General features: G+C 46.0%; 1 protein-coding gene across 22 annotated transcripts in view; it reads right to left on the bottom strand.

The window, feature by feature from the left end:
• CELF2 (CUGBP Elav-like family member 2) overlaps positions 1-27837 on the bottom strand; it is a 515803-nt gene that overhangs the window by 90422 nt on the left and 397544 nt on the right. For all 22 annotated transcript variants that reach the window (XM_033161679.1, XM_033161682.1, XM_033161683.1 and 19 more), the window contains one exon: positions 3081-3129. In XM_033161679.1, the coding sequence (XP_033017570.1) occupies positions 3081-3129 (49 nt within the window). The remainder of the gene's footprint in view (positions 1-3080; positions 3130-27837) is intronic.

Genomic DNA, 27837 nt, shown 5'->3' with positions numbered 1-27837 from the left:
GTGGGGGTGAGACACTCCTTCAGGTATACAAGACCGAGGCTGTTTAGGAAAGACTATCAGCAGTTACCAGGCATGATGGCTGTGTCTTACTTCTACTATTGGAGGCAGTCTGCTGGCTTCCATCCCTTCTCCTCCCGTTGCACCTGCCCCCAAGCTTTTCTGGAGGCGATTTCCCCAAATGTGGGAAACTCAACCGCGTAATTTATGGAGTGTCAAGGAGAGGAAAAGGCAATTCCGTTGCCTATGAAGAAGCTCGTTGTGTAGGGAGATCCGGAGCATTGGTTGAGCTCATCGTGTCAAGCTGCACTTTCAGATAGCACAAATGTGTGTTTGGGGGAGGGGGGCTAGATTAATTGGTGGCTGGCATGCCTGGAGGAACCCCTCCCCCAAGATCATTCCAACTGCCCACAGCTGGAGTTACACCTGGAGCAACTTTATGAAACACTTGGCAATATTTCACCAATGCCAACAATAACAACAAGGCGGGAAATTTACAATCTTTGACGGGTCAGCGAGCCAGCGTTGCAAACATGCTAGCCACAATACGGTTTAAAAAAACAAAACATCTTTGCAATTTTTTTGTGCTGTCAAAACGGACAGCGCAAAGACTTAATATTCTTCTGAACTTCACAGGATCCATGGAGAAATGAGAAAATGGGAAGCACCATAATTAACCCCCCTCCCAAAAAAAGAGAAAGAAAGAAAGAAAGAGAAAGAAAGAATGAAAGAACGCCTCTCTAACTCTGCAGAGAGATTTAGGGCCCAGTCATCATTTACATTTGCAGGTATTTAAATCTCTAAGTGCATGGCTTCTGCCCTGATTACTAATTAATGAAGAGCAAAGATGCCTGCTGGAAGGAAGCGGCTATGATTATTTCTGCCATGAGGGAAAAGCAAAGTTCTTGCAATCTAAGAAGGCAGGAGATTTCTTTGACATGCCTCTTAGCAAATTATAGGAATCAAGGGGCCAAGCAGCAGGGCTAGATTAAAAACCAAACCCTGCTTGGCACAATTCAGACTCATTTAAGCTCGCTGCATGTTTTGCATGTCACAGAGATGCCTCCCAATCAATAGGGCTGCCTTTGACCTGGTTTCTGTCCTGGTCCTGCGCAACCTGGAGGGAGGAGAGCCAAGGCAAGGTGAATCTGTACAGTGGAGGCTGGTTTCTGAGGGGGGGGGGGAATCTGGCATTGCCTCACCAACCTCAGTCTCCACACAGATCTTACAGCCAGCCAGGGCGTGGCTCAGCCTGACATTGGCTGTGGCGCCATCTACTGTTGGTCTCCCTGCCTTCCAACCTACCAGTCCCAATGGGTACCAGTTACAGGTAGGTAGCCGTGTTGGTCTGCCATAGTTGGGTACCAGTCAACCTTGTCTCCATAGGAGGAAATAGCAGAGAGCAGAATCCCTTCCTGGCTCAGACCAGAGAAGTGGGTTCAGACTTACGGCTCTTACTGGCAAGAATATCTTCTGGCTGTTGCTTCCTAGGCGGTTGGGCAGTTCTTAATGGCTGATCTCCCTAGAGATTCCTCTAGCCTTGTGCCCTCCCCATCATCAACTCCCATCATCACCAACCAGTAACCATGCTGCCTGGGGCTGATGGGAGCTTGAGTCCAACAGCACCTGGAGGGCACCAGGTTGGGGAAAGTTGTTTTACTCATAGGCTGAGGTCGGTTGCAAACCAAGCAATATTTTATTGGGGCGAGAGGTAAAAGAGTCCCTTCAGCCCCTCCCCTAAAATATTTAGGGGGGGCACCCAATATTTTCTCTAAGTTTTCGGGATACTTGAGAAATCATTTTATATTTTAATTTTAGCAGACTTTGCGCTTACCTTATTTATGAGGTGGCCAAATGTTTGCGATCAGGTGTACAATAATCTCCCAGGGGTCTGCAGCCTGCCCATCCCACACTTTTTCAAAGCCGTGTGATCTCCTTAGCTGGGCTTTCCCATAAATGTGGGCACCCAGAAAGGCTACCGAACGCAGACCACTGCAGGGATGATTTGTAGAATGAAAGAAAAGACACTCACAAACTTCCTTTGGCCACATCAAAGTTAAGGTATGTGCAACAACAGCAACAACATAAACCCCACATTCTACCCACAAGAATTTCCCCAAAACTCCACCTCTTGCTAATCCCCAAATGCAGTGTCTCATTATTTGATGGGAAATGGTCAAAGGGAGACGGAGAAATTTTCTCAGGGAAGCGATGACCACAGGACAATTGCATCAACACTCAGATTGCCATAGCATACGGGTCATCCTGGCGATTCCTTCTTTTGAATCTTCCCTTCTTCTTTGTGGAGGTAAATGGGAGTTCAAGAGAGGCCTGTGTTTTCTCTAGACCTGATACAGTGCCATGAATGGGGCCACCAAGTGTGTAATGAGAACATAACAAGAACGTAATAGGAGTCCTCCTGGATCGGGCCAAAGGTCCATCTAGTCCAACATCCTCTTCTCACAGTGACCAACCAGATGCCTATGGGAATGTCGCAAGCAGGACTCGAGCCCAACAGCGCTCTCCCCACTTGTGACTGCCAGCAGAGGCAAAAGACAGCCACCATAGCTAGTAGCCATTGACAGCTTTGTGCTCCATGAACTTGTCTAACCCTCTTTGAAAGCCATTCAAGTTGGAGAGCATCACTACCACTTGTGGAAGCAAATCCCATAGTTTAACAAACAACACAGCCTGTTCTTTCCAACCCCCCACCAGGAGAAGAAGAAGAGGAGGAGGAGGAAGAAGAAGAAGGAGGAGGAGGAGGAGAAGGAGAAGGAGGAGGAGGAGAAGGAGGAGGAGAAGGAGAAGGAGAAGGAGAAGGAGAAGGAGAAGGAGAAGGAGGAGGAGGAGGAGGAGAAGGAGAAGGAGAAGGAGAAGGAGAAGGAGAAGGAGAAGGAGGAGGAGAAGAAGGAGGAGAAGGAGAAGGAGAAGGAGAAGGAGAAGGAGAGGGAGGAGGAGGAGGAAGAGGAAGAGGAAGAGGAAGAGGAAGAGGAAGAGGAAGAAGAAGAAGAAGAAGAAGAAGAAGAAGAAGAAGAAGAAGAAGAAAGGGCAACATTTAAGTATGAAACAGTTTGACCACCTACCGTTGGATTTTTCACTATCTGCCGGTTTCATCTGAATGGGATGATGCATCTGGAAACAACAGACAACAAAAAGAAAGTAAAGCGGGTTGGAGTGCCGCAAGTCAAACATGCTTAATTTTTCATTTGCTTTGGACGTGTTGTAGCCATTGGGGGGAGTTACGTGGGAGGCATGATCAATACTTAGTAGGGGAGCAGTTGTAGCTCATTGGCAGAACACATCTCGACCGTGTCAGACCGTGTCCTCGATCCAAACCATGGCGTCGCCTAAACATACTGGGTAGAACGGCTAGGGGAGAAGCCTGTATGATACTCTAATCAGCTTGTGCCTGTCAGCATAGACATTATTCAGCTAGATAGGACAGAGATTCAATCCACAGTATATTATTTAACAGGCGAGCAATCCAAAAGGCATCAGTTCCAAACACTGTCGGTTTTTCCCCTAAAAGGAAACATTAACAGATTGGTTTAACAGCTAGCAAGCTTTTAAAAAGCTCAAATTATCATGCCCACAAGACTCATCCTAACAGATCGGGTTTCAATACTCTGATTATTGTTATTATTACCCACTGAGGGTCAATACCGGGCTTATTTGCACAAGCAAATTGGCATGTTAGGAATGCAGATTGAGTGGGTCTGAACAGATTTCGGTATTTACCTAAGTGGCATTGTGATTCATTGTTTTATCGCCCATTCGATGATCCATTGACTACTTTGGTTCATATGTTTTGGAGCAGTCCCAAAATAGACCCATTTTGTAAGAAAGGAAAATATACAGTCATATTACCTTTGGTTTTATAATCCAAGTTGTCCTATACATTTTTTTTTTAAACAAAGAACAACCACCCTAATTTTAGAACAAACACCACCATCTTTACTCTTCTAAAGTATAGTTAGGGTTGCCATATTTCAATAAGTATTTTGCTTTTGGGGGGGCTAAACTCACACTTGAATTAAATGCACAGCTGGTGCCTGGGGGGTCAGCACTGCGGTGCACTTTCGGAGGCCTGCACCCAACAGAGGACCCTCTGCCAACTCATACAGCCTCCTTGCCCTGTTCCTCCTCTACCTGCTCAGGTGTTGCTGCATGCCCACTTTTCCCTTCTAAGCCCAGGAAGAGCATCTGGATCAGGGAGCAGCAGCAGCAAACACCGGCTCTCTACCCTCCTTCTCTGGGCAGCAGTGCAGGTTGGGTTCAAAGAAAGAGCAACAGAAAGGACAAGTGATGTTCATGCAAGGAGGGAGGTCACCTAAAACCTGGAGCTGGCAGTGGAAATTATTCAGTGGATCTGACAACTGAAAGGACAAACAAACAAACAAAATGAAGGAAGGAAGCAATTGTAATAAAAGAGATCCTCCAAGTTCTGATATGGAAGCCATTCTTAAGGGATGATAGACAGTAAGAACATAGCAGTCCAGCATCCCATTCTCACGGTGGAGAAACAGGATGCTCAAGCAGGAAGCTCACAAACAGGAACAGAGTGCAACAGCACTCTCCTCACTTGCAGCTCCCAGCAATGGCGCTACTCAGAGAAGGACTTGCTTGGGTGCCTGGGGAAGATGGAGGGCACAAGGAGAAGGGGATGACAGAGGATGAGATGGTTGGACAGTGTTCTCGAAGCTACTAACATGAGTTTGGCCAAAATGCGGGAGGCAGTGGAGGATAGGGGTGCCTGGCGTGCTCTGGCCCATGGGGTCACGAAGAGTTGGACACGACTGAACGACTGAACAACAACAACAACTTTCTCCTTCTTTACTCTTTTTTTGTTTCTTTCTTTTAGATGGAGGAACATGAACTAGGGCGTGATTGGGAGAGGGATCAGGGGCGGAGGAGGGGGCAGTTTGCCCCAGGTGTCTTGCTGAAGGGGGGAGACATTTGGTGTGCCACCCACCTGCGACTCTGAAGCCTACCCCGAGCCGTCGGTGGAAGAGGGGAGCTGCGCCGCTTTGCCGGCAGCATTCCCCCCCTTCCTCCTTCGTTTTGACAGCTGGGGGAGGCTTGGGAGTTGCGGGCAGACGGTGTGCCGAATGTCCGCCATCGGCGGCTCGCTCTGCCCCCGGCTGCAGGGCGCGTGTGCATCTCTGTGCACCCGAGCGGCTATCCCACGCCCGGGAGGGCACCCTCCACCCCCCCGGCCCCCCCTTGGGAGCACGCCCACCCTCAGCAGCACAGGCACATGCTTCGCCGCTGAGACGGATGTTGGTTTGTGATAGGCTCCTCACTTTCTGGATTCACATGGGCATTCCAGACACCCAGATGATCAGTGCAATGTTGTCCAAAACCAGCATGTTTGAAGGAAGTTGGCATTCAACAAAGTTTGCTGATGGTTTGGTAGTTAGTACCAGTCGCAATCACCACCATGATGAGGAATGGCAGGTCATTTCCAATACCAAAATGATAATTTGCAGAAACTGACAAGGAACAAATGAAAGATGATTATGATAAACGGAGATATGAACTCGACAACTTAGACAAGAAGAGATCTGGGATGATAACAAAAAAATGTGGATAATTGCAACAAATGTGATTAAGAATGTAGAGGTTTACACTTTGAAAACAAGAAAGTGGTTGTCATTTTATAAATTTAAAAGATAAGATGAGATCTTGCCGGAGTTGACCAAACTGTGGCAGGCATAGCTTACTTTTTCTACTGGCTAAATGCATGAACCAGGGTGTGTCCTTTAAAAAGTGGCTACCCAGCCAGTGTTCTGCCCCTCCTATTTATTGATAAACTCCTCAAATATTCTTGGAACCCCACAGGCCAATTGCATGAGACAATCCAGCCAACAATATTGAAAAGTCTAACTTTAGCTTAGCCTTGAACCTATGTTTGGATGCACTTATAGTTGTAGGTAAATCTAAATGGGCTGGTGGGCTGAGTCAACATTTCTCAGAGGTGTCTTTTCTTCCTCAGAAAATGTCAGAGAGTTTCCTTTTTTCTTGCCAATTGAGAAAAAGAAGGTTGCTTTACAGAATTTCCTCCAGGTATTCTCCACCATTTTTGTGTGTGTGTGTCAGTTGCCATGTTCTTCCCATAATGCCTTGGAACGACACTAGTTATGGGACACAGTGGAGGGAGCAATATGGTGGCCAGGCTGTCATTTGCGGCATCAGCAAAGGAAAATAAAATAAACCATATTGGGGAAAGATGGCCATTTTAGTCAATTCTATCAAGTTCCGTAGTTTGATTTCCACCCAGTCCATTTTTTCCCTTTTGTGTTGTTTCTTTAAATTGTATGCCTGAGGGCAAGGACTGTCTTATTATCGGTCTTTGTAAGCCAGTCTGGGAGCTGAAAAGCAAGGTAAAAATGCTTCAAATCAGTGAATAAGAAATAACGTGTCCTAAAATTTGCTCCCCCCCATCTTCAATAAAGCTCCTGGACTGTCAGATCTGATTTTCCACCAAGGCACCGTTGCAAGATTCATTCCCTGTGTGCAGTCATGGGTTTATTGTGTTTTGTTGGTGTGTTGTTTCCACAGTGGGAAGTGACGTAGACAGGATGTTTTGTCTTACTGTTTTCCCCTGAAGTAGGACTATTGTCCATTGTTCTTTCACTTTGCTGCCTGACGCTAGAGAGAGAGGGAGCCATGTTGAAGTGCTCTGTCTCTGTGTGTATATATGTAATAAAGTAGGTTAGCCAACATGCTGGTTGCTGTGGTCTGTTACGCAACTGCGCAAACCTCTGCGGATGCCTAAGTGCGTGTTGATGTACTCCCACATCAATCACTATGATGTCCGGGGGCTGAAGAAGATAATATGCTCCCGAACGATCGTCCAGGAAGAAGGGAACATGCCAGTCGGGCATGTGTCGCTGCCAGGGTTCTCCTTGTGAGTAGAGGCCGTTTCCTGACAGGCACTTGGTGTGGCTGAAATGTGGTTCCTCCTAGGTGCTGCAGCAATGCGCCACAGGTGAGCTGCACAGAGGCACCGACATGGCTGCTGCCTGCACCGCAGTATACTTGAGTGTAGAAATAGTGTGTCTGCGCATGAGGCAGCACATGGCGCGCTGAAGGGAGTTTCTTTAAGGCTCTCCCGTCCGCCCCACAGTGCAACACCTAAATTGGCCCTCTTTTCCTTTACATAAGAGGATTCATGTTACAAGCTCCCTTAACCTTTTGCAATCACCAATTGATAAGTTAACTGCCTTTAACATTGGATTCAATAAAACATGCGCCACTGAGAACCCAAAGTGGGTTTTTACAGAGTCACTGGTTCACATCTTATTATTAAACCCGCAGCTGACCTCCAGAGACTGCTGCCACGACAGTACATATTCTGAGCGCTCTGGCAATAAAATATTTAAGAGCGCGAAGGAAGGGGGCGGGCAGGCAGAGAGAAAAGGTGGGTCAGAGGAATCCAAGAAAGGTGTGCAATGAATAAGAAAATTAACGGGACAGGGCTCAAAGAGGGGGGAAGTCTTTGCTTCCACGCTGAGCAATGGGGAAATAAGCCAAGCATTTTATATCCTTCCTGTCTTACTGCAGGCTATAAAATAATAAAATAGTCCTCTGCTTTCAAAAAGGAAAGAAAGAGAAAAAGCGATTACAGATGATATATAACTGACTTCAGATTAGATACCTCCAACCTGAAGCGTGTCACCGAGATATCATGCCTTATCAAAAAAGCAGTTATTGTAGTTCTACACCATAAAGCAATGCACTTATGGTTATCTCTCCAGGTAAGTGGTTTTTGCAATATGTGACACTGGCGTGCTAAAAACAGGGAGGGGTGTGTGTGTGTGTGTGTGTGTGCATGTCATCCCACCTGACCAAAGCTTGCTGATGGATTCTCCAAGAGTGCTTCCCTTGCAGGCAGTGCAGACCCTGCAAGAATAACCCCTAAATGTACTTACTGGGATAAATAACCTACCAGGGAAGCGGAAGCCGATGTGGCAGCCTCTGGGTATTGTAGATTACCATGGTCCCTGGCCTTTATATACGCAGGCTGGGACTGATGGGAGCTGCTAGTCCAAAACTCCTGAAGGGCACCATGCTTGCTAAGCCTTTTGGGGCGTTTTCCATATATAAAATTCTCCACCCCCATCGTTCTACCCGGACACTGAGGTCCAGCGCCGAGGGCGTTCTGGTGGTTCCCTCACTGCGAGAAGCCAAGTTACAGAGAAACCAAGTTACAGGGAAGCAGGCAGAGGGCCTTCTCGGTAGTGGCACCTGCCCCATGGAACTCCCTCCCACCAGATGTCAAAGAGAAAAACAACTACCACACTTTTAGAAGACATCTGAAGGCAGCCCTGTTTAGGGAAGCTTTTAATGTTTGATGGACTACTGTATTTTAATATTTGGAAGCTGCCCAGAGTGGCTGTGGAAACCCAGCCAGATGGGCGGGGTATAAATAATAAATTATTATTATTACTATTACTACTCCCATTACAATTTTGTTTGGGAGCCCCTGTTCAGAGTAAGCTGCCTTATACTGATTCAGACGGTTGGTCCATCTAGCTCAGTATTGTATACAGTCATACCTCGGGTTACAGACGCTTCGGGTTGTGCATTTTCGGGTTGCGCACCGCGCCAAACACAGAAGTACCGGAATGGGTTACTTCTGGGTTTTTGGCACTCACGCACCTGTGCGCGCGCAGACGCGGCACTGCGGGTTGCAAACGTGCCTCCCGCACGGATCACGTTCACAACCTGAGCATCTACTGTACACTGACTGACAGTGGTTCTTTAGGTAGAGAAAGAAGGTACCTTTTATCGTATGTGGTGGTCATGTAAGGTAACGAAAGCTTTCTGGGAAACGATATATAACGAATTGAAAAAAAATGCTTAAAACAACCTTTGTGAAAAAACAGAAGCTGATGGAATTAGGAATTGTAGATAACGACACCCCAAAGGAGCAGAAATTACTTTATATGTATGCGATTACAGCCACACGGATGCCACTAGCCCAAAGATGGAAAGAAGACGAAGTCCCCACCAGATAGGAATGGCAAATCAAGCTGTTAGAATATGCCAAAATGGCAAAACTGACCGGAAACCTCAGGAACCAAGAAGACAGTAATTTCAAGAAAGAATGGGAAAGATTTATAATTGATTTAGGAGACCACTGTAAGCAGATGAAAACATTGGCGGGATTTTAAGAACACCTGTCATGTAGCTAATACAATGGACAATATGGAAAGATACAAAATATGGATTAGGTAATAATATGCAGGTGAAAATGCTGACAATAGGACCCATGGAGGGGAAGGTGGGAAGTCGGTAGATTCAGAGAAATCTCTATGGTTATGTATTTGGTAATGTGATAATTTTTTAATTGTAAAATCAAATAACAATTATTTCAAAAACAAAGACAGTGGTTCTTTAGGAAGGGAGATTTCCCCAGCCCGACCCAGAGAAGCCAGGGGTTGATCCCGGGACCTCCTGCATGCAAAGCAGATGACAGCAATTCAAGAGGTTCAGTGGGAAGGGGGCATTAGGCTTGTTGAGTAGCCAGCAGGTTTCAGAAATTGTAAATTGTGAGTTGCCTATAGTGTTTGGTGTGTATCCAGTGAGGTAGTTCTGCTACTGCAACGGCTTTTGGCTGGGCAACAGAGCTTCCCTTCCCTCTCCTGTAACGCTAAGTCTGTTCTAGGGGTTCCTCCAACCCTCTGGAGCACCTCTGGGGACGGCATGGGGAGAGGACAGAGAGAGAGAGAGAGGAAGTTCCACTGCATAAGCGGATATACTTTGCTGGATACTGCCCTATGCCTGGAGTGCCAGAGGTTCCCTATTCACGCCACTGAGAATCATCCCTTCAGTCATTCCTTCAGACAAGTCATTCCTTGTCACCTTCAGTTTTGCATGACATTTTAGTCCTTTAGAATTCAAATAATTCCCGCATAATACTTAAGAGGAATGTTACAGTGATATCCCCATAGACCAATGAACCTGTATTTGGGAAGCTAGGGCAGCAGAATACTTTAAGTCACCGTGTCCTGTAGGGTGACATTGACGAGGAACCCAGGAAGAAATTAACTTGCTAGTTGCCTTCTCTCGTTGAGATGATGTATCTGAAGTTGAGTTATTAAGTGAAATAACTACACTGTCAAATTTGCAGCAGTTCCACCTTGCAGCAGAAGGAATATATTGATGTAAAGGTAAAGGACCCCTGGATGGTTAAGTCCAGTCAAAGGTGACTATGGGGTTGCGGCGCTCGTCTTGCTTTCAGGCTGAGGGAGCCAGCATTTGTCCACAGACAGCTTTCCGGGTCATGTGGCCAGCATGACTAAACCGCTTCTGGTGCAACGGAACACCATGACGGAAACCAGAGTGCACAGAAACACTGTTTACCTTACTGCCGGAGCGGTACCTATTTATCTACTTGCACGGGTGTGCTTTCAAACTGCTAGGTAGGCAGGAGCTGGGGCAGAGCAATGGGAGCTCACCCCGTCGCAGGGATTCGAACCGCCAACCTTCTGATCGGCAAGTCCAAGAGGCTTAGTGGTTTAGACCACAGCGCCACCTGCATCCATTGATGCTGAGCCTTTGGAGGGTTAAATAGACGAAGCAAGGCCCTATCAGATTATGTCCTAAACTTCTAAGAGGCTTCTTTTTCTGCTCCCTAAGCAGAAGATTGGTTTGTGGGTAAGTCACCACATGGTGGCAGCATGTGGCTGAGTGGGCCTGGGGAAAGGCATTCAGGGGCTGGATTGAACCTATGGGCTGTAGGTTGCCGAAACTGGCTTTGAAGCTGAAAAGCACTCAACAGCTTTGCCTATGTATGAAGTTCATATAGCAATATCATGAGTTGTTGGTATGACAGAAAGCAAGCTGGGTGAGTAGTTTATTTCAGGCACAAACACACAAAGGGAAAAAAATAACACGAAAATTAGATTAACCTGGTGGAATTCTATCAGGGAATTTGGCGTCTGTTCTGGTGATTAAGTCATCATTTCCATCAGATTGCTCTAATCAGCTGTCAAATAACATTCTGCAGCCCCATCTGTAACTTGGCATCTGAGATATTCAGTCTTCGGTATGCAAAACAAACACCGCACACAGAAGTCTGCAGACTGGCATCGATCAGAGACATTAGGTCTGAGTATGTTCTGTGTTTCCACAAGGTGCGGTGGTGAAGATTAATTTTTGCCTCTTGTCCGCCACCACACTTTTTTTATAAAAAGCAAGCTTTGGGATAACAACGTGCCAACCTCAGATCTGCAAGTTTTAAATCGGATGCTGCCCATGGGGGCTTTTTTAAAATAAATAAATAAATAAATAAATCAGGGAACAAAAACATGCTAAAAGTGGTGCAGGAACACCGCCAGAAGAGTAACAACTGACCCCTCTTTATTAAGCGTACTGCTACAAATGCTGTGGTGGCTGTAGCCTCTCACACCAAGGAAGAAGCAAGACCCAGCATCCTGTTCTCACAGTGGCCGGCCACATGCCCCAATGGGAAGCCTATAGAGTGGTACCTTGGTTCTCAAACGCCTTGGTCATCATACAATTTGGAACCCAAACACTGCAAACCCCGAAGTAAGTGTTCCGGCTTGCAAACTTTTTTTTGGAAGCCGAACGTGCTCTCCTTTGAGTGCCACACTTCCGTTTTGAGTGTTACGGTAACCCTAAACCTGACCCCACCCCTAACCCTAGTGTTTTTGCGACTCTTTTTTGTTTTGTTTTCTGTGACTGTGCGGAACCCAGTTCAGCTACTGATTGATTGATTGATTGATGGCGTGACTGCGGTACATTGTTTATTGCTTTCATTTTACAGATCAATGGTCTCATTAGATAGTAAAATTCATCTTAAATTGCTGCTTTATGGGTTAAAACAAAATGAAATAAAAAATTCCTTCCAGTAGCACCTTAGAGACCAACTAAGTTTGTTGTGGGTATGAGCTTTCATGTGCATGCACACTTCTTCAGATATCTGAAGAAGTGTGCATGCACATGAAAGCTCATACTAAGAACAAACTTAGTTGGTCTCTAAGGTGCTACTGGAAGGAATTTTTTATTTTATTTTGTTTTGACCATGGCAGACCAACACGGCTACCTACCTGCTTTATGGGTTGTTTTGGAACGGATCAATCTGTTTTGCATTGCTTTCTATGGGAAAGCGCGCCTTGGTTTTGGAACGCTTTGGTTTTGGAACGGACTTCCGGAACGGATTAAGTTTGAGAACCAAGTTACCACTGTAAAGAGGAGCTGAGCCTAAGAGCCCTGTCCCCCTGCTTGAGATTCCCAGCCACTAGTATTCAGAGGAGGAAGAAAGGATCACAAACTGCTTTGCTATAGACACCGAACTCAAAAGGCTACAGTTTGTTTAGCATCATCCGCTCTGCCAGGAGGGTGGCTCAGTCTTGGGAGATTATTAAGTACCACCCCCACCCCCACCCCCGCCACAATAGAGAAGAGCATCATTATTTTCTGTCCGGAACAAGTTTACAGCACAATTGAACAAGGTGCTTCTTTTAGATTTAAAAGGGGGGCGGGGCAGAGTGAGCAGAAAAAAATGGCTAAAATGCAACGCGTTTGGAAACGTTCCAAGTCTGCCATTTGCTGCACTCTGTATTTCCATTTGGTTCTAATTTGAATTAAATTGAACATTAATTCGGCTGACTAAAAAAACGAAACCAAACAACAACAGCCACCCTAAATAGGCAGCATAGCAATGCAGCACTTTAAAATAAAACTGGTATGGTATCCAATTCAAGCACACATTTTCTGGTAAACATCATCCGTTGCTCCTCGCTTATTTGTTGATATTTCTTGTTTGATAAACATCCCCACTGTCTCATTAACCATCTTGTTGTGCTTTTAACAATAACTTTCCTTTTTTTTAAGCCACCAAGTACATACCGTGTTTCTCATAAAATAAGACACCGTCTTATATTTATTTTTCCTCAAAAAAACACACCATGGCTTATTTTCAGGGGATGTCTTATTTTTTTTTTACTGGTAAGTATTGGCATGGTACAGCAAACTACATTTATTCAATTATAACTAAGTCGTCTTCTTCTGGAACATCTTCATAACTCTCCAAACCCAGAATTCCATCCTTAATTTCTTGCGACTCCATTTCCTTTAGAACCATTGGCCCCAATCTTTCATGTCGAGCAATAGAGCTCTCAGTAAATGAGCAGCTCTTATCCAGGTAACCTGCTCGGAGTGCACTGGCAACAACACTGTCAGTGATTTTATCCCATGAATTCTTCACCCAATTCACGACCTCTTGCAGGTTAGGTTTCACAAAGTTTCCACGCTGATTTCTTGTCATTCTATTTTCAATGTAGTCATTAATTTCCAAACGCAAATTGTCTTTGAATGGCTTGTTTATTGCGATGTCAAGAGTCTGCAGATAGGCAGTCATTCCTGCAGGAATCATTATTTGATCAATTCTTCTCTCTGTAAGGAACTTCTTCATGTCTTTAGCACGGTGAGTGCTGGCAGAATCCCAGACTAGCAGACCTCTTTGGCCACCTCGCATAACAAGCGGCAGCATTAAATCAAGCCACCTCCTTATAACTGCTTGTGTGCACCAGGCTTTTTCGGATTCGAGAATATAAATGCCTGAAACACGTTCAATCTTCTCTTTCTTTCCCTTAGTGATGATAACAGGTGTGGCTTTCTTTCCATCCAGACGAATTGCCAAAATACAGGTAACACGTGAACTCTCATGACCAGTGGAGGGAACGTAGATTGAGGAGGCACCCCTCTGTTCAATTGTTGTTTGGGCTCCTTGACCCATAAACACTGCAGTTTCATCCATAGCAATCATGTTGCAAAGTTTGTATTTAGAAAAGTCGATGCCATCAACAAAGGACTTGAATGCAAGTGCTCGCTTAACAACTTCAGCATCTTCCAACTTAAACAGTGTTGTTGATTTTCTGAGAGACAGTTCATATCGCTGAAGGAAGCCATCCAGCCAGCGGTGTGATGCTTTGAATTCTGAGGATATTTCAAATTGTTGTGCCATTTCAAGGGCAAATGCTTGAATATCAGCCCTGCGCACAACCAAAGCCTTTGCTCGCCTCTCAGCGATCCATTCACTGATCATGTCTTCAAGCTCAGGAAGTAAAGGTTGCCGACCAGAACCACACTTGCGCTTCTTGGAATTTCCCATGAGCACCTGTGCACTGAGGTTTTTGTATTCTGCCCGCCATTTTTGGACCATTCTGATATCCAGCTTATTCTCCTGGCAGAAAGCTGCAAGATTCTTGCCCCAGGAGTCCTCCACAATTCCTTTCTTGTATTCAACAGAATAACTCTTTCTTTTGGAACTCATTTCTGGGCGTTGGTGCTGGTTGGTGCTGGGGGAGAGACACACACAGAATTTTACTTTCATGCATGCAGTTACAGCTTGCATCAACCATGCATAAAATATTACTTTTGCACCAAGCAAAAGTACCCTGGTGCTTAAAGCAATTGCATGCAGTTACAGCTTGCATCAACCATGCATAAATATTACTTTTGCACCAAGCAAAAGTACCCTGGTGCTTAAAGCAATTGCATGCAGTTACAGCTTGCATCAACCATGCATAAATATTACTTTTGCACCAAGCAAAAGTACCCTGGTGCTTAAAGCAATTGCATGCAGTTACAGCTTGCATCAACCATGCATAAATATTACTTTTGCACCAAGCAAAAGTAACCTGGTGCTTAAAGCAATTGCATGCAATTACAGCTTGCATCAACCATGCATAAATATTACTTTTGCACCAAGCAAAAATATCGGTACCCTGGAGGTTAAAGCAATTGCATGCAATTGCAACTGGGCTTCACAAGTCAGCCTGAAGGTTAAAAGCTAAACTTCCAACACAATATCCCCCTTTTCATTCAAGGAATCCCAGGGCCAGCTGTACCATTATGCAGTGTGAGGCAGCAAAGGATTTTCTAAATGGTTCTGCCAGCTCTTCCATTTAGCCTTTCAGGGAAATCCTTTGAAACAAAAGCAAACAAACAAAACACAATACCTATGCAAATCCCTGGCTCCCGGGTGTTGCTGCTGCTGCTCCTGGGTCCCGCGCTGGCTAAGGGCTGAAGGCAGAGCGTTTCTCCTGCTGCTGCCGGCTTGGGACTCCACGTTGGAAGTCGCTCCTGCTGCTGCCGGTCCCGCTGGCTTGGGGCTCGATGTGGAGCGCTTTTCCTGCTTCTCCTGGGCCCCGCTGGCTTGGGGCTGGAAGCGGCACGTTGTTCCTGCTGCTGCCGGGCTCCGATGGCTCAGGGCTCCACGTGGAGCGCTCCTCCTGCTGCTACTGGGTCCCGATGGCTCAGGGCTTCACGCAGCACGCGTTGCTGAGCGTTTTGGAGGGATTTGCAGCAGCGGCAGCATCCACTTCCGGGCGCCAACCGGAACTGTGCCTACAGGTATCTCTACGGCTTATTTTTTGGGTATGGCTTATATTTCTAAACGTTTAAAAATCGTGCCATGGCTTATTTTATAGGCACGTCTTATTTTATGAGAAACACGGTATTAGATCTAATGCCAGTCTGCAGCATTCGAAATGGGGTCAGGCCCAGAACTGATCCATCAGTCTTCACAAGGCACCTTTGGAAAGATTTCATAATTTGGAAGACCAGATACCTAGAGCACAATGCCCTAAATCGTTGCATGTTGTTGAAATTGTGCAGCAAGGAACCTAAATTCTGCGGCAAGAATTTACATAAGAAGTTCTCATAAATTAGTAAAACTTCTATAATTTCACTTACAGGTAGGTAGCCGTGTTGGTCTGCCATAGTCAAAACAAAATAAAATAAAAAATTCCTTCCAGTAGCACCTTGGAGACCAACTAAGTTTGTTCTTGGTATGAGCTTTCGTGTGCATGCATGCGCCGGGATGCCCCGCCCCCAGGGGTGCCTCTTGGCTTCCCACCCCGGGCAGCCATGGGGCTAGAAACGCCCCTGCCCGTGTCCATACCACAGTCTACAGTTTTTCTGCACTTGCATGGAATCATGGTTTAAACCAGGGGTCTGCAAACTTTTTCAGCAGAGGGCCGGTCCACTGTCCCTCAGACCTTGTGGGGGGCCGTACTATATTTTGAAAAAAGAAAAATCCAAGAGCACCACGAGCCCCGGTGACTGCTTACCTGTGTCTTGCGAGTGGCCGGGGCTGGGACGATGAGCGGCACGTGAAAGGGCTCCAGAGAGGGGCTGCTTAAAATGGCGGCTGCTTGAGTACTGCTGCTGCTGGCAGCAGCAAAGCCCAGCCTCCTTCCTCTTCTAGGCAGGGTGAGGAGAAGCCAGGAGGAGGGAGGGAGGCGGCGGCGGCAGCGCCGCCGTGTGAGGAAGAGGGAGGGAGAGGGAAAGAATGTGTGCGCTGGCAATCCACATGGTGATTCCCAGACCGTCCGTGGGCCGGATCCAGAAGGCAATTGGGCCTGATTTGGCCCATGGGCCTTAGTTTGCCGACCCATGGTTTAAATATACCGGTAGTTCTGAGGATAACCTGCAGCCTTTTGCAAATCACAGAAGGAAAGAGCTGGGAGGAAGCCCCTGAACCGCAACACTGCAGCATCCAGTCGGCTTGAGCAACACAGTCCGCGTACCTCTCTACTGTACCTTTAACGTCATGTCACCAGGCAGAGGAGATCCACCTATCCCAGCTGACAGGTGAATCTCTAAAGAATGCCTTACAATCAGACATATGCCAGAATGGTAGCTCATTTAGGTCTGTCAATGTCCAACACCTCAGGCCTATTTTCACCGGGAAGAGATCAGCGGGGAGTTTTTGCCACTGCCTTTTGCTCATTAGGTAACAAGCTGTGGAGAATGTTAACAGCAAGCGAGGGTCTGCTAAATCTTGATCAGGCCTTTTGCCTGCCAGAGGGCTCCAGATTCACAACTGACGGTAAACACGGTGACCTGCATCACCACTTGGTATAAGGAAACAGGTGTCTGAACACACCACTGCTTCTCAACAGACCAGGTAATTGACCCCATGGGCCCTGGCTAAGCAAGCAAAAGGCCACCACGGCAGCTTCTCCTGCAGAGAAGTGTCGTGATTCGAAGTCAGCTGCACCAAACTCCAGCCACTTTGCTTTTGTGGGCTGCTTTTTAACAACAACCATTTCTTTAAGCGCATGAATGAACTTTTGGTCTCATCCTGACCACGAGCAGAAGCCAGTGGGACTCTGCCACACATCAGCAAATTACAATAACCCGCTTCCCAAAAGTTAGGGTTTTTCCATAAGCTAAGATAGGGTGGGATAACATGCGCCCGATACAGTGCCATTTTACCTCTTTGCAAAATGGCTTTTCCCATCTGCCTTGCCCCACCCTCCAGCCCTGGGAGGGAGCTGTTTCCAGAGGAAGAACTGAGGAGTAAGAGACTCCATTTGCCATCAAGGGTGCTTGAGTTCACCTCCAACCCAAGGAACCTCCAGAAGGAATTTGCTGCCATGGGCATGGTGTGTGTGTGTCTTTTCATGAACTGAATAGAGGGGGAGATTATGAATCAAGGAGGTGTGTGGGAATATGTTTTGGTATTTCGCGCCCTTTTGCCGCTTCACAAAACCTTCCACGCTACCGCACGGAAGAAAAAGGATCCGGCTGGTGATTGCTGCCTGGATCCCTCCGCGCCTGCTAGAAAGCGGGCCAGGAAGCCTCCTAGTAATGGTCGCAAAGCTTGTTTCCCACCCGGAAACACTGACTATTGCAATGCTCTGATTGGTTTATGCTTGCATGATGACGCTGTTCAGTTTGTTAATAAATGGCCCCTGCTCTCTGTTAGCGGTGTGGAGAAACGAGAGAGAAAGAACATGCACAGAGAGTAGTTGGGAGAGCGCACCCCAACAACCGACTGCAGTCTATTTTTTATTTGGCCTCTTTCCTGCCTTCGGCCACACCTTCTGCTGTATTTCTTGCTGCCTATCCTATCCTCTTCAGAACCTTTGCAACACCAGAAAACTTCTCACGACCTTCAGGAAAACCTCATAACCAGTGGACCCATCATAACCAGTGGGAGCAGGCTCTCCAGGATTACTGGTTATCCCAGAAGCTGGTTATCCCAACAGGGGTGGGGAAACTTTGTGTATGAATTCAGCAGCGCTTAGCTTATTTTTTGGCTGCTATTTTCTTAATGTTGTTAATATCGTTTTATAGATCATGAATGCTATAGCACTTTGTGAATCCTAAAATGACTTTTGCTGTAATTGTGACGTTTAGCTTATTTTTTTTCTAGCTACTGTTTTGTTAACAGTGCTTTATAGATTGTAGTTGTTTCGCTGACGGTTTGTTAATTATTCAATATGATTTATGCTGTATTTGTGACATTCTATTGTATCCGTTCGTGTTATTGTTATTTATTGTTTCTAAGCTGCTCTGGGATTCATTTGAATGAAAAGCTGCATAGAAAATATAATAAATCAAATCTGGGGCAACCAAGATGGAAACCAGGCCTGATGAAGAAGAAGAAGAAGAAGAAGAAGAAGAAGAAGAAGAAGAGGAGGAGTTTGGATTTGATATCCCGCTTCATCACTACCCAAAGGAGTCTCAAAGCGGCTAACATTCTCCTTTCCCTTCCTCCCCCACAACAAACACTCTGTGAAGTGAGTGGGGCTGAGAGACTTCAGAGAAGTGTGACTAGCCCAAGGCCACCCAGCAGCTGCATGTGGAGGAGTGGAGACACGAACCCGGTTCCCCAGATTATGAGTCCACCGCTCTTAACCACTACACCACACTGGCTCAGCTGATGAGGAACAGTTGAGGGAGTAAGAGCTGTTCTGAAAGTGGAATGGACTCCCTTGGAAGCTGCTGGTCTCTCCTTCCTTGGAGGTTTTTAAGCAGAGGTTGGATGGCCATCTGTCATGGATGCTTTAGCTGTGATTCCTGCATTGCAGCGAGTTAACAGGCAGATAGATGAACTGACCCATTGCACCACCCGTACTTGGGACTAGATGACCCTCCAACGCTATGATTTTATCATTCTATGAAATCAACTCAAACAAATCAGGATGAATGCTAAGTAATCCAGTCCTTTGGAAGCGCCCTCTGCAGCACTTGCTCATTGCCACCCGATACTTTTGCTTTCTCCACAAGTGAAACAGCCATTCTTTCATTTCTAATAAACGCCCTGACTTTGAGAAATGACAACCTCATTTAATGATTTACACTGCTCTATTAAGCAAACATATTTGAGGCATTTAATCTTCTTTTTGCTTCCTACCCAAACAGTTTTGGCTCTGGGGCGCAAGGGAGGTCAGGTACAACAGAGGTATGGAAAGGAGGGGTGTGTGTGGATACTGTGATGGAAAATTTCCCCACTTCACATTCATGTGTAAACACCCATGATTAAGTATCACTTCTTCAAACAAATGAGCCTTTACAAAAATTCATTTAATCCTAAAATAGATATTCACTCGGATTCGACAGTCGCACTGGAGATGTTGCCCCCAGGCGACATCATATTATCCATGCAAAATGCAAACCCTTTAAAAAAACAGGGGAGGTAAATGCAAGAAGAAGAAGAAGAAGAAGAAGAGTTTGGATTTGATATCCCGCTTTATCACTACCCGAAGGAGTCTCAAAGCGGCTAACATTCTCCTTTCCATTCCTCCCCCACAACAAACACTCTGTGAGGTGAGTGGGGCTGAGAGACTTCAAAGAAGTGTGACTAGCCCAAGGTCACCCGGCAGCTGCATGTGGAAGAGCGGGGAAGCGAACCCGGTTCCCCAGATTACGAGTCTACTGCTCTTAACCACTACACTACAAGTGAGTTAAGCACAGAAGAAACTGGACTAGGGCATCTGCTGCGGCAACAACTTTTGACAATGTATTTCACTGGCTGTTTTGGCACTTCTTTTGTGGTTTTCTGGTGTGCCGTGGCCAGAAATGGCTTGATTGTCCATTATAGTGGTCCTTGCCTGTCTGACATAGCCCTGGAGGTGGTTCTGGCTGTCAGCTTCTTGCCCCTTAGTCTCTGTTTTGCCCCTGTTGAACTAGCAGGGAAGTGGATGGGGACAAAGCTAGCTCTGGCTCCATTAGCTGTAAGTCTTGTCTTCCAATCATCATCCATCCATCCATCCATCCATCCATTACTTATACCCTGCCCATCTGACCGGGTTGCCCCAGCCATTCTGGGTAGCTTTCAACAGAATATAAAAACACAGTGAGACAACATTAAAAACTTCTCAAAATCAAATTAAAGACTAATTAGATGGCTTTCCACAGGGTTAGGGTTGGGAACAGTAAGTGCTCCACTGAACTGAAATTTCAGCCTTCACGACATAGGAAAACAGCCAAGTGAACAGCTATTTTGGTGGAGGAGGGTCAAGATATTAACCGATATGCATGAAATTTCATATATAGCTATATAATCCCTAGTATAGTAAGATAAGAACTTCGGAGCAGGTACGCCCCTGTATGTGCTTGACATCTGATGGGAGGGCGTTCCACAGGGCAGGTGCCACTACCGAGAAGGCCCCCTGCCTGGTTCCCCCCTGCCTGGTTCCCTGTAACTTTACTTCTCACAGGGAGGGAACTGCCAGAAGGCCTTCAAATCTGGACTTCAGTGTTCGGGCTGAACAGTGGGGGTGGAGACGCTTCTTCAGGTATACAGGATTAAAGCTGTTTAGGCCTTTAAAGGTCAGCACCAACACTTTTAATGGCTACCAGGTACCACTGTTGATTATGTTGCATATACTTGAGGCACCATCCAACCCTCCTTATTTTGGGGGCCAGGATGCAAACATTGTGTGTTTTTGAACATTGCTGTAAGTGTGCCGTGGGGAAGCTGGAACATCTTTTATCTGATCTGTATCTCTGTCCGCCTCTAAAGCCCTAAGAAGCTGACAACACATATTTAAAACTAAATAACTAACTTAAGAAATCTAGTGTCACCCAATTTTCTAGTAGTGCCCTGTGAACTAAGAAGAGCCTTGACCCCTGTCCATAAGCCTGTCAAACTAAGCTTTTTGAACAAAACATTTTGCTCTGCGTGACCAAGCAGCTCTGTGTAACTCCCAGACTCGATCTCTTTCCCACCAATATCAAACCCTCCAAGTGTCCGTATTTTCCAGGGACATCCCTGATTTAGAGAAGCCATACCAGTTTCTGATTTGATCCCAGAATCTTAGTATGTCCCTATTTTCATTAGAAAAATGTTGGAGGGTATGAAGTTACCCAACCCCCGAGCCATCTGAAGGCCATCCTGTATAGGGAAGTCTTTTTTAAATGTTTTATGATGTTTTTATATATGTCGGAAGGTGCCCGACTGGGACAAACCAAAAAGATGTGAGGGGTATAAATAGTAAAATTATCTTTATGGAATGGGATCTCCCTATTTTCATGGGAGAAACTTTGGAGGGCATGCTATATACACTCACCCAATAAATACACTTTATATACATTTTATTTTTCTTAAAAATAGGAATGGTGTCATTATACCTCAAGGCCATAGAATAACTCATACGCAAGACAGGAACCGAGTTCTGGTCTGTTTGTCCTTGGCCTGTGCCTTTTCCAGATCAAGAACTCTCCAGCTAGATTATCTTGTAGTGCTTTTTTGTTTGTTTGACATTTGTTCATCTTTTCAATAGATTTTTTCCCCTGCTTCATGCACTCTCCTCACAATCAAGGTCACCTTGGACCACTGAGTCACTTAGTTCATTCATTGTGAATAAGGTGCAATGCTAACAACAACATTGTAGGTTTTCTGCCCCAGTTATAAAATTGCAATTTATCTTCTCTTTCTATATAATAGCAAAAGGCATCAAAGATATTTAAGGAGCACAATCAAGCTTAGCCTGTAATAAGGGGAAAAAATAACCAACTTGTCACATCCTCTGAAATGTTTCAAGTGTGAAGTCGAGGCCGTGAACTATGGAGAATGGCCTATGCCCATTCCATTTGGATAATTAACAGAAATGTTCCACCTTTAAATCACAGACCAAGTGTCCCTATTTTCCCAGGGACATCCCTGATTTAGAAAAGCCGTCCCAGGTTCTGATTTGATCTCAGAATGTCCCGCTTTTCCTTAGGATGTCCCCATTTTCATTGGAGAAAGGAGGATATGAAATCAAAGGAGTTTATAAAATCTGTGTTGCATTGTCCTTGTGGCAATGATGGAGGGATCTGACACGGATCGCTGAGCTGGCACGGAGTATTCTGTGACTACACGTGGAACGAAGCACCCAGCTACAGAAGGTGCACAGTCCGGATTCTCTTGGAAGGGGTAGTTGTCAGTTTGGCCAAGATGAAAACTTCACAGAGGTCCAATGGGAGAAAGAGTTGTGAGGGGCAGATTAATAAATCACTCAGTGCTGAATTCTATCTCAGTGCAACCTAGCTTCCTCGCCTTTTCCCTTTTCATTCCTGAATGGCATTGAGGATATGAAGATATAAAACCACAGAATTGAAAGGGACCCCCGAGGGTCATCTAGTCCAATCCCCTGCAATGCAGGAATCCTGCTGTAAGGACGCTTAGTGGTTGCTCATGAGTAACAGTCCAAGGCAAAGAACTTCTAAAAACTAAGTTCTTTATTGTGCAAGCTATGTACAGCAAAGTCTCAAGCGTCCTCTCCATACTCATCAGTGTCCAGGAATGAACTCTTTCGGTTTCTCTTCCAGCAGAGAAGCCTCGGAAGCCTGAAACCCCTCCTTCTTTCCTCCTGTGACCGGCCACGTAGCGTGGGAACCTGACCTCTATCTCTGCTTTCCCTGTGGTGTTTTGGCTCTCTGACCCCTTCTAAGCCTTTGCATCGCCTTTCTGTCTCCCCCTCTCCTTCCCTGCCTGAGGAATGCGAAGCATGCAAGCTCCCACTGGAAAAGGGGGAGGAGGAGCTCGTAAACAGCGGACATGGATCCCTGTACTCTAAATGCTCCTGCGAAGCCGGCCATAGTGGGGAGGGGGCTTTCCTGACACCTGCCCACAGTAATTCCTGGGTGGGCTCAGTCATGCTGGTCACATGACACGGAAGCTGTACGCCGGCTCCCTTGGCCAGTAAAGCGAGATGAGCGCTGCAACCCCAGAGTCGTCCACGACTGGACCTAATGGTCAGGGGCGCCTTTACCTTTACCTTGGTTTACAACCATAATACGTTCCGGTGGTGAAGTTGTAAACCAAAACAGGTTGTAACCCAAGGCACGCTTTCACCAATGGGGCCTAAAAAAAAAGGGTTGTAATCCAAAAAAAGGGACACACACTTCCGGGTTCGATGTGGTTGTAATCCAAAACGGTTGCAAACCAAGGTACCACTTTACATCTAGCTTGGAGTACCTGCTACTCTGACGGACCTCAGGCATCAACACCGACCTTCCTCTCCATGTTAACCCAACCCTCTCCCTATGTGGTTGTGTGTATGAGCCCATGCCCTGCTCATTACTGGTTCCAGTGTAGCGTGCGACCCCCCCCCCATGCTCACCCATTGTGGTCCAAAAAGATGACTTATCTACCCTAATTTGGAGATTTGAGGATTAAACCTGGGACCTTCTGCATTAAAATCATTTGCCATCCTGCTGAGCTCTTGTCCATCCTCAGCGACGACCAAACTTATTCTTAAGCCGAAATAAAAGGGGCATTTGAGTTGCACTCAGCTGAAACACCCAGTGGGAATGTTGAGGCCTTTCACTCAGCTTGGTGAAACTCTTCAGATGTAGCTCCCCGCCACACCTTCCTTTGTATTCTCAGGTGGAATTGCTTGCTCACTTTCATCCAGAACTTTTAAATAATGGCATATCAGCCGAGAACAGTCAAATACAATTCCTGCCTCTTGCTGGTGTGACTGCGCGCCACAAATGCTCGGCCCTTGAGGAAATGGATATTTCATCAAACACCTTTGCCGCTGTGAAGCTAAGTTGCTCCCCGGAAGACGTTTCATCACTTTGGTTTTAATAAAATCTCAGGACTAAACACACGACGCCGCGCAATATTCCAGCAACACCTCGGCTGTGAGGGATTGTCAGGATTTGGCAACAAAACAATTCAGTGGCCCTCTAGAGGACAGCGGTTCGCGTGATGGGCAAGAGCAGACCCCGAAGCTGGTCTTAGTCATTCAGATCACTCACAGGTAAGAGAAAGGAAAAAGGGTTGTCGAGCCTTGCACTTCTGTCTGGGAACAGAGACGAAGGATTTATATTAAGAATAAATGAGGGGCATTGGCGGCTGGTGCCCATGGAACGGAGAGGGCAGGTGACAGTTGGGACCAATAAGAGGTGAGACCAATGGCTGGTTGTAAGTTAGGAGGTAGCCAGGTGGGGGCTGGCTGAGAGAAGATAGAGGTTGGGGGCGCAGTGCCCCATTTGCCATAATGGGCCATTCTCCACAGATGAGGGGCTACTGTTTCCAACATTCATCTATTTCTGGTGGGGTGTTTTGGCCATTCTCCCATGGCTCCATGGTGCCCTGGCGGTGTCTGCATTGTGCAAATATGTGGGATGGACAGATCATGTGAGTACTTGGAGTGTAATCTCCCATACTCCCAGCTGCTAAGATTTCAGAGAAACTGCAGCCATTTGAAAGGGAGGTTTTCTAATTACAGCTAACTGCTGATGAAACAATAGCAAACACACACACACACACACACACACACACACACACACACAAACCCATTGCCTTCTCTTTGGCAGAAGAAAGGCTCAGCAGTAAAGCCTAACAAATCTGGAGCGAAGTTGCTAAGAAAAGGGTTGTAATCCAAAAAAAGGGACACACACCTGTCCCACACTGGATGGTGCCAGGCATGCCTCTTTCCGGCAACTCCTGCAGCCAAGCTGGTGCCAAACATCTTGCTCTGTTTTCCTTTGGACCACATCAGCGAGGCCGAGAGGGGGGTCTTGTCGTCTGGGCAGCCCAGGACCTCCCGACGCACTCACTGCAAGGCTTGCACCCCAGAGAGGTCACTTCAGTGCTGCTAATGCAGCAAAGACAACATTTTCTTGTGAATACAAACAAAGTTCCTCATGTCAGCATCTCATCCTCTCCTGAGGCTGGCAGCACTGATTTGGGTATGTCTTATACGATTCCACCACCCAAAAGTTTTGGTATGGGGATAGAGGCCTGCATTCATTTTTAAAAGTACAAGAACGCGTGAAACAATTACACCCTCCATTTTTTCTTCTTTTACATTTGTTTCAAAACAAAATATAAAATCAAAAAATCCTTCCAGTAGCACCTTAGAGACCAACTAAGTTTGCTATCTGAAGAAGTGTGCATGCACACGAAAGCTCATACCAAAAACAAACTAAGGTGCTACTGGAAGAATTTTTTGATTTTATATTTTGTTTTGACTATGGCAGACCAACACGGCTACCTACCTGTATTTGTTCCAAAGACAAGCGAATGTCAAAGCAAACAAAAAACTGACTTGGACACTAATGCAAGCATATTCCTGTTTGTTTTGTTCCTGCAGGTGAGGGCAGTGGAGGTTGATCCATTTGGGGAAATGGGAAACTGTACCACTAAACTCAGTCTCTCCCCTGCTAGGTCCCACCTACCTAACCACCCTTCTAGGGGGAGGCACTGGGTGTCAGCCTCCTCCTCCTCCTCCTCCTCCTCCGTTTCAGTGTTGACTTTGTAGAATTCAGCAGGCAGGAAGATGGGGGACAAAACCAGAGCTAGTTGACTGTAGTGGTGCCAATTCTGGTGGGCCCATATTTTTTTTGGGGGGGGGGGTGGTGGCCCCCAACTGTTCCCTGCTGTCAGGTGGTGGAGGAGGCTGAGCATGGATCTGAACATGGCTTCAGTGGCTGGCTCCTCCTCCTCCTGTGGAAGGCTGCCAAGTGCAAGAGAGGAGGAGCTGACGGCCACTGTGTTCGGCTCTTTCATCTGGCTCCTCCCAAAACATCACACATGTGACCTGAACCCTTCACTCTTATATGCAAGTTGGCGCCTCTGGTTGGCTGCATCTGTCACTGTTTCTGTCTCTTCACTCTTATATGTCTCCACCTATTGTCATTGGGTCTGTCTCCACCTATTGTCATTGGGTCTGTCTCCACCTATTGTCATTGGTTCTGGTTCCACCTATTTTCATTGGTTCTGGTTCCACCTATTTTCATTGGTTCTGTCTCCACCTATTTTCATTGGGTCTGTCTCCACCTATTGTCATTGGGTCTGTCTCCACCTATTGTCATTGGTTCTGTCTCCACCTATTGTCATTGGTTCTGTCTCCACCTATTGTCATTGGTTCTGTCTCCACCTATTGTCATTGGGTCTGGCTCTGCCTACTGTTGACCCCCTTGCCTTCAACTCTACCAATCCCAATGGATGCCATCCTCGGTGGAGTTCATGACACCCAAATTATTCCCCCCCCCAAATAAAAATCCCTGTGGAAATCTCCATATATAAGCTACCATTGACAATGGGTGTAGGGATTTCCCCTGGGATCTTGACCTGCCACAGGGTTGAGCTTGATTGGAATCAGGGAAAGGAGCTGTGTCTGCTTTTTTTGAAACCATAAGGCATGTTTAAAGGACACACCACGTCTAACACGGTCCTCATTCTTCTGCTTCCAAAGCCCTCTGCTGGCATTTAACAAGGAACTTAATCTTTGTGGCGGGTTCCTCTTTTTTTTAATCAGAAAGTGGGGAGGCAGTTCCGATCTGCTGTGCTCCAGCGGAAATGACAGAGGCCAACCAGTTCGTAAGATGCATTGACAAATTGTTTGTGCCAGGCATACACTCTTCTCCTGCAAGGGAAAACACATACGGATTCTCTTTTCTTCCTTCCTCACGCTTCTCGATAGCCCATCTCCGAGTTACAACAGGGACAACAATGAAGGATTGATTGCCGGCAGATTTAATGCCATTCTTAATGACATCTTGTGAAGATTAGGAAGTTGTTGGAATCAGATATCAGTAAAGACCTGGGATTGCTTTGTGGAGCTGGTCTGAATTAATTAATCGGTAGCTTTCCTTTGATATCGCTTTGATATTCGGCTTGATGCCAGTTAAGTCTCAAATACAAAGGAAACTTCACTTTGTTTATGCCTTCCTAGGATTTTGTTTTTAGCCTGGAGTTTTCTGTCTGGTGCTCTTTCCTCTCTGTCTTTTTAACTCTGTCTAGCCTGTGCATTTACAAGATGTTTAAAAGCAGAGCAATGTAGCAACATGTTCTTTTTTAAAAAATGACTGCCCTGTTCACAATAATCACAAGCTAGATTCCTTGAGGCCACCTTGCCAACAACTCACAATAAGTTAGGGTGCTTCCTGGCTCTTGCTATTTTCAGGTGAGATTTCAGGCAGGATTCAATACCTATACATTCAAATTGATTTGAAGCTCTTGTGCAACAAATAAGCATTCCCCACCCCACCAGTCTTTTTGTGCTAATGAAAGTGACAGGGACATGTACTGGGAAACGCGAGATAACATTTGCCTGTGCAACGTCATCTAACCAATCAGGATGAATGTTAAATAAACAGGTCATCTGGAAGTAGCAATGGGTGAAATTGTAAAATTTAGTTTTGTTCCATTTCTCTCTTTTTATCCCCAATCTAAAGTTCAGCTCTCCATATTTCTACAACATTTTGTGATACTTTTTTTCTAAAAAAGAAGTCATCATGAACATTCATCAGCATTTAAGTTTCCTTTTTCCTAATATAAACGTTTGTAACAGAATTTTGCCTAATAAACTCATTTTTGCAAAACTATTTTTGCCTAAATACAATGCATTTCTGTGTGTTCACTTAGTAGAGTATAAGACTCTTAATCTCAGGGTCATGGGTTCGAGCCCCACGTTGAATGAAAGATTCCTGCATTGCAGGGGATTGGACTAGATGACCCCTGGACTAGATGACCGTTGTGACCCCCTTCTAACTCTACAATCCTGTGATTCTACTATATTTATGCACACTTTGCTTTAGCACATGAATGAGGAAACTCTGGCCTGT

The sequence above is a fragment of the Lacerta agilis genome, chromosome 10 (assembly GCF_009819535.1).
Source record: "Lacerta agilis isolate rLacAgi1 chromosome 10, rLacAgi1.pri, whole genome shotgun sequence".
Lineage (NCBI taxonomy): Eukaryota > Metazoa > Chordata > Lepidosauria > Squamata > Lacertidae > Lacerta > Lacerta agilis.
The sequence above is the reverse complement of the archived record's forward strand: the minus strand, read 5'-3'. Positions and strand labels throughout refer to the sequence as shown.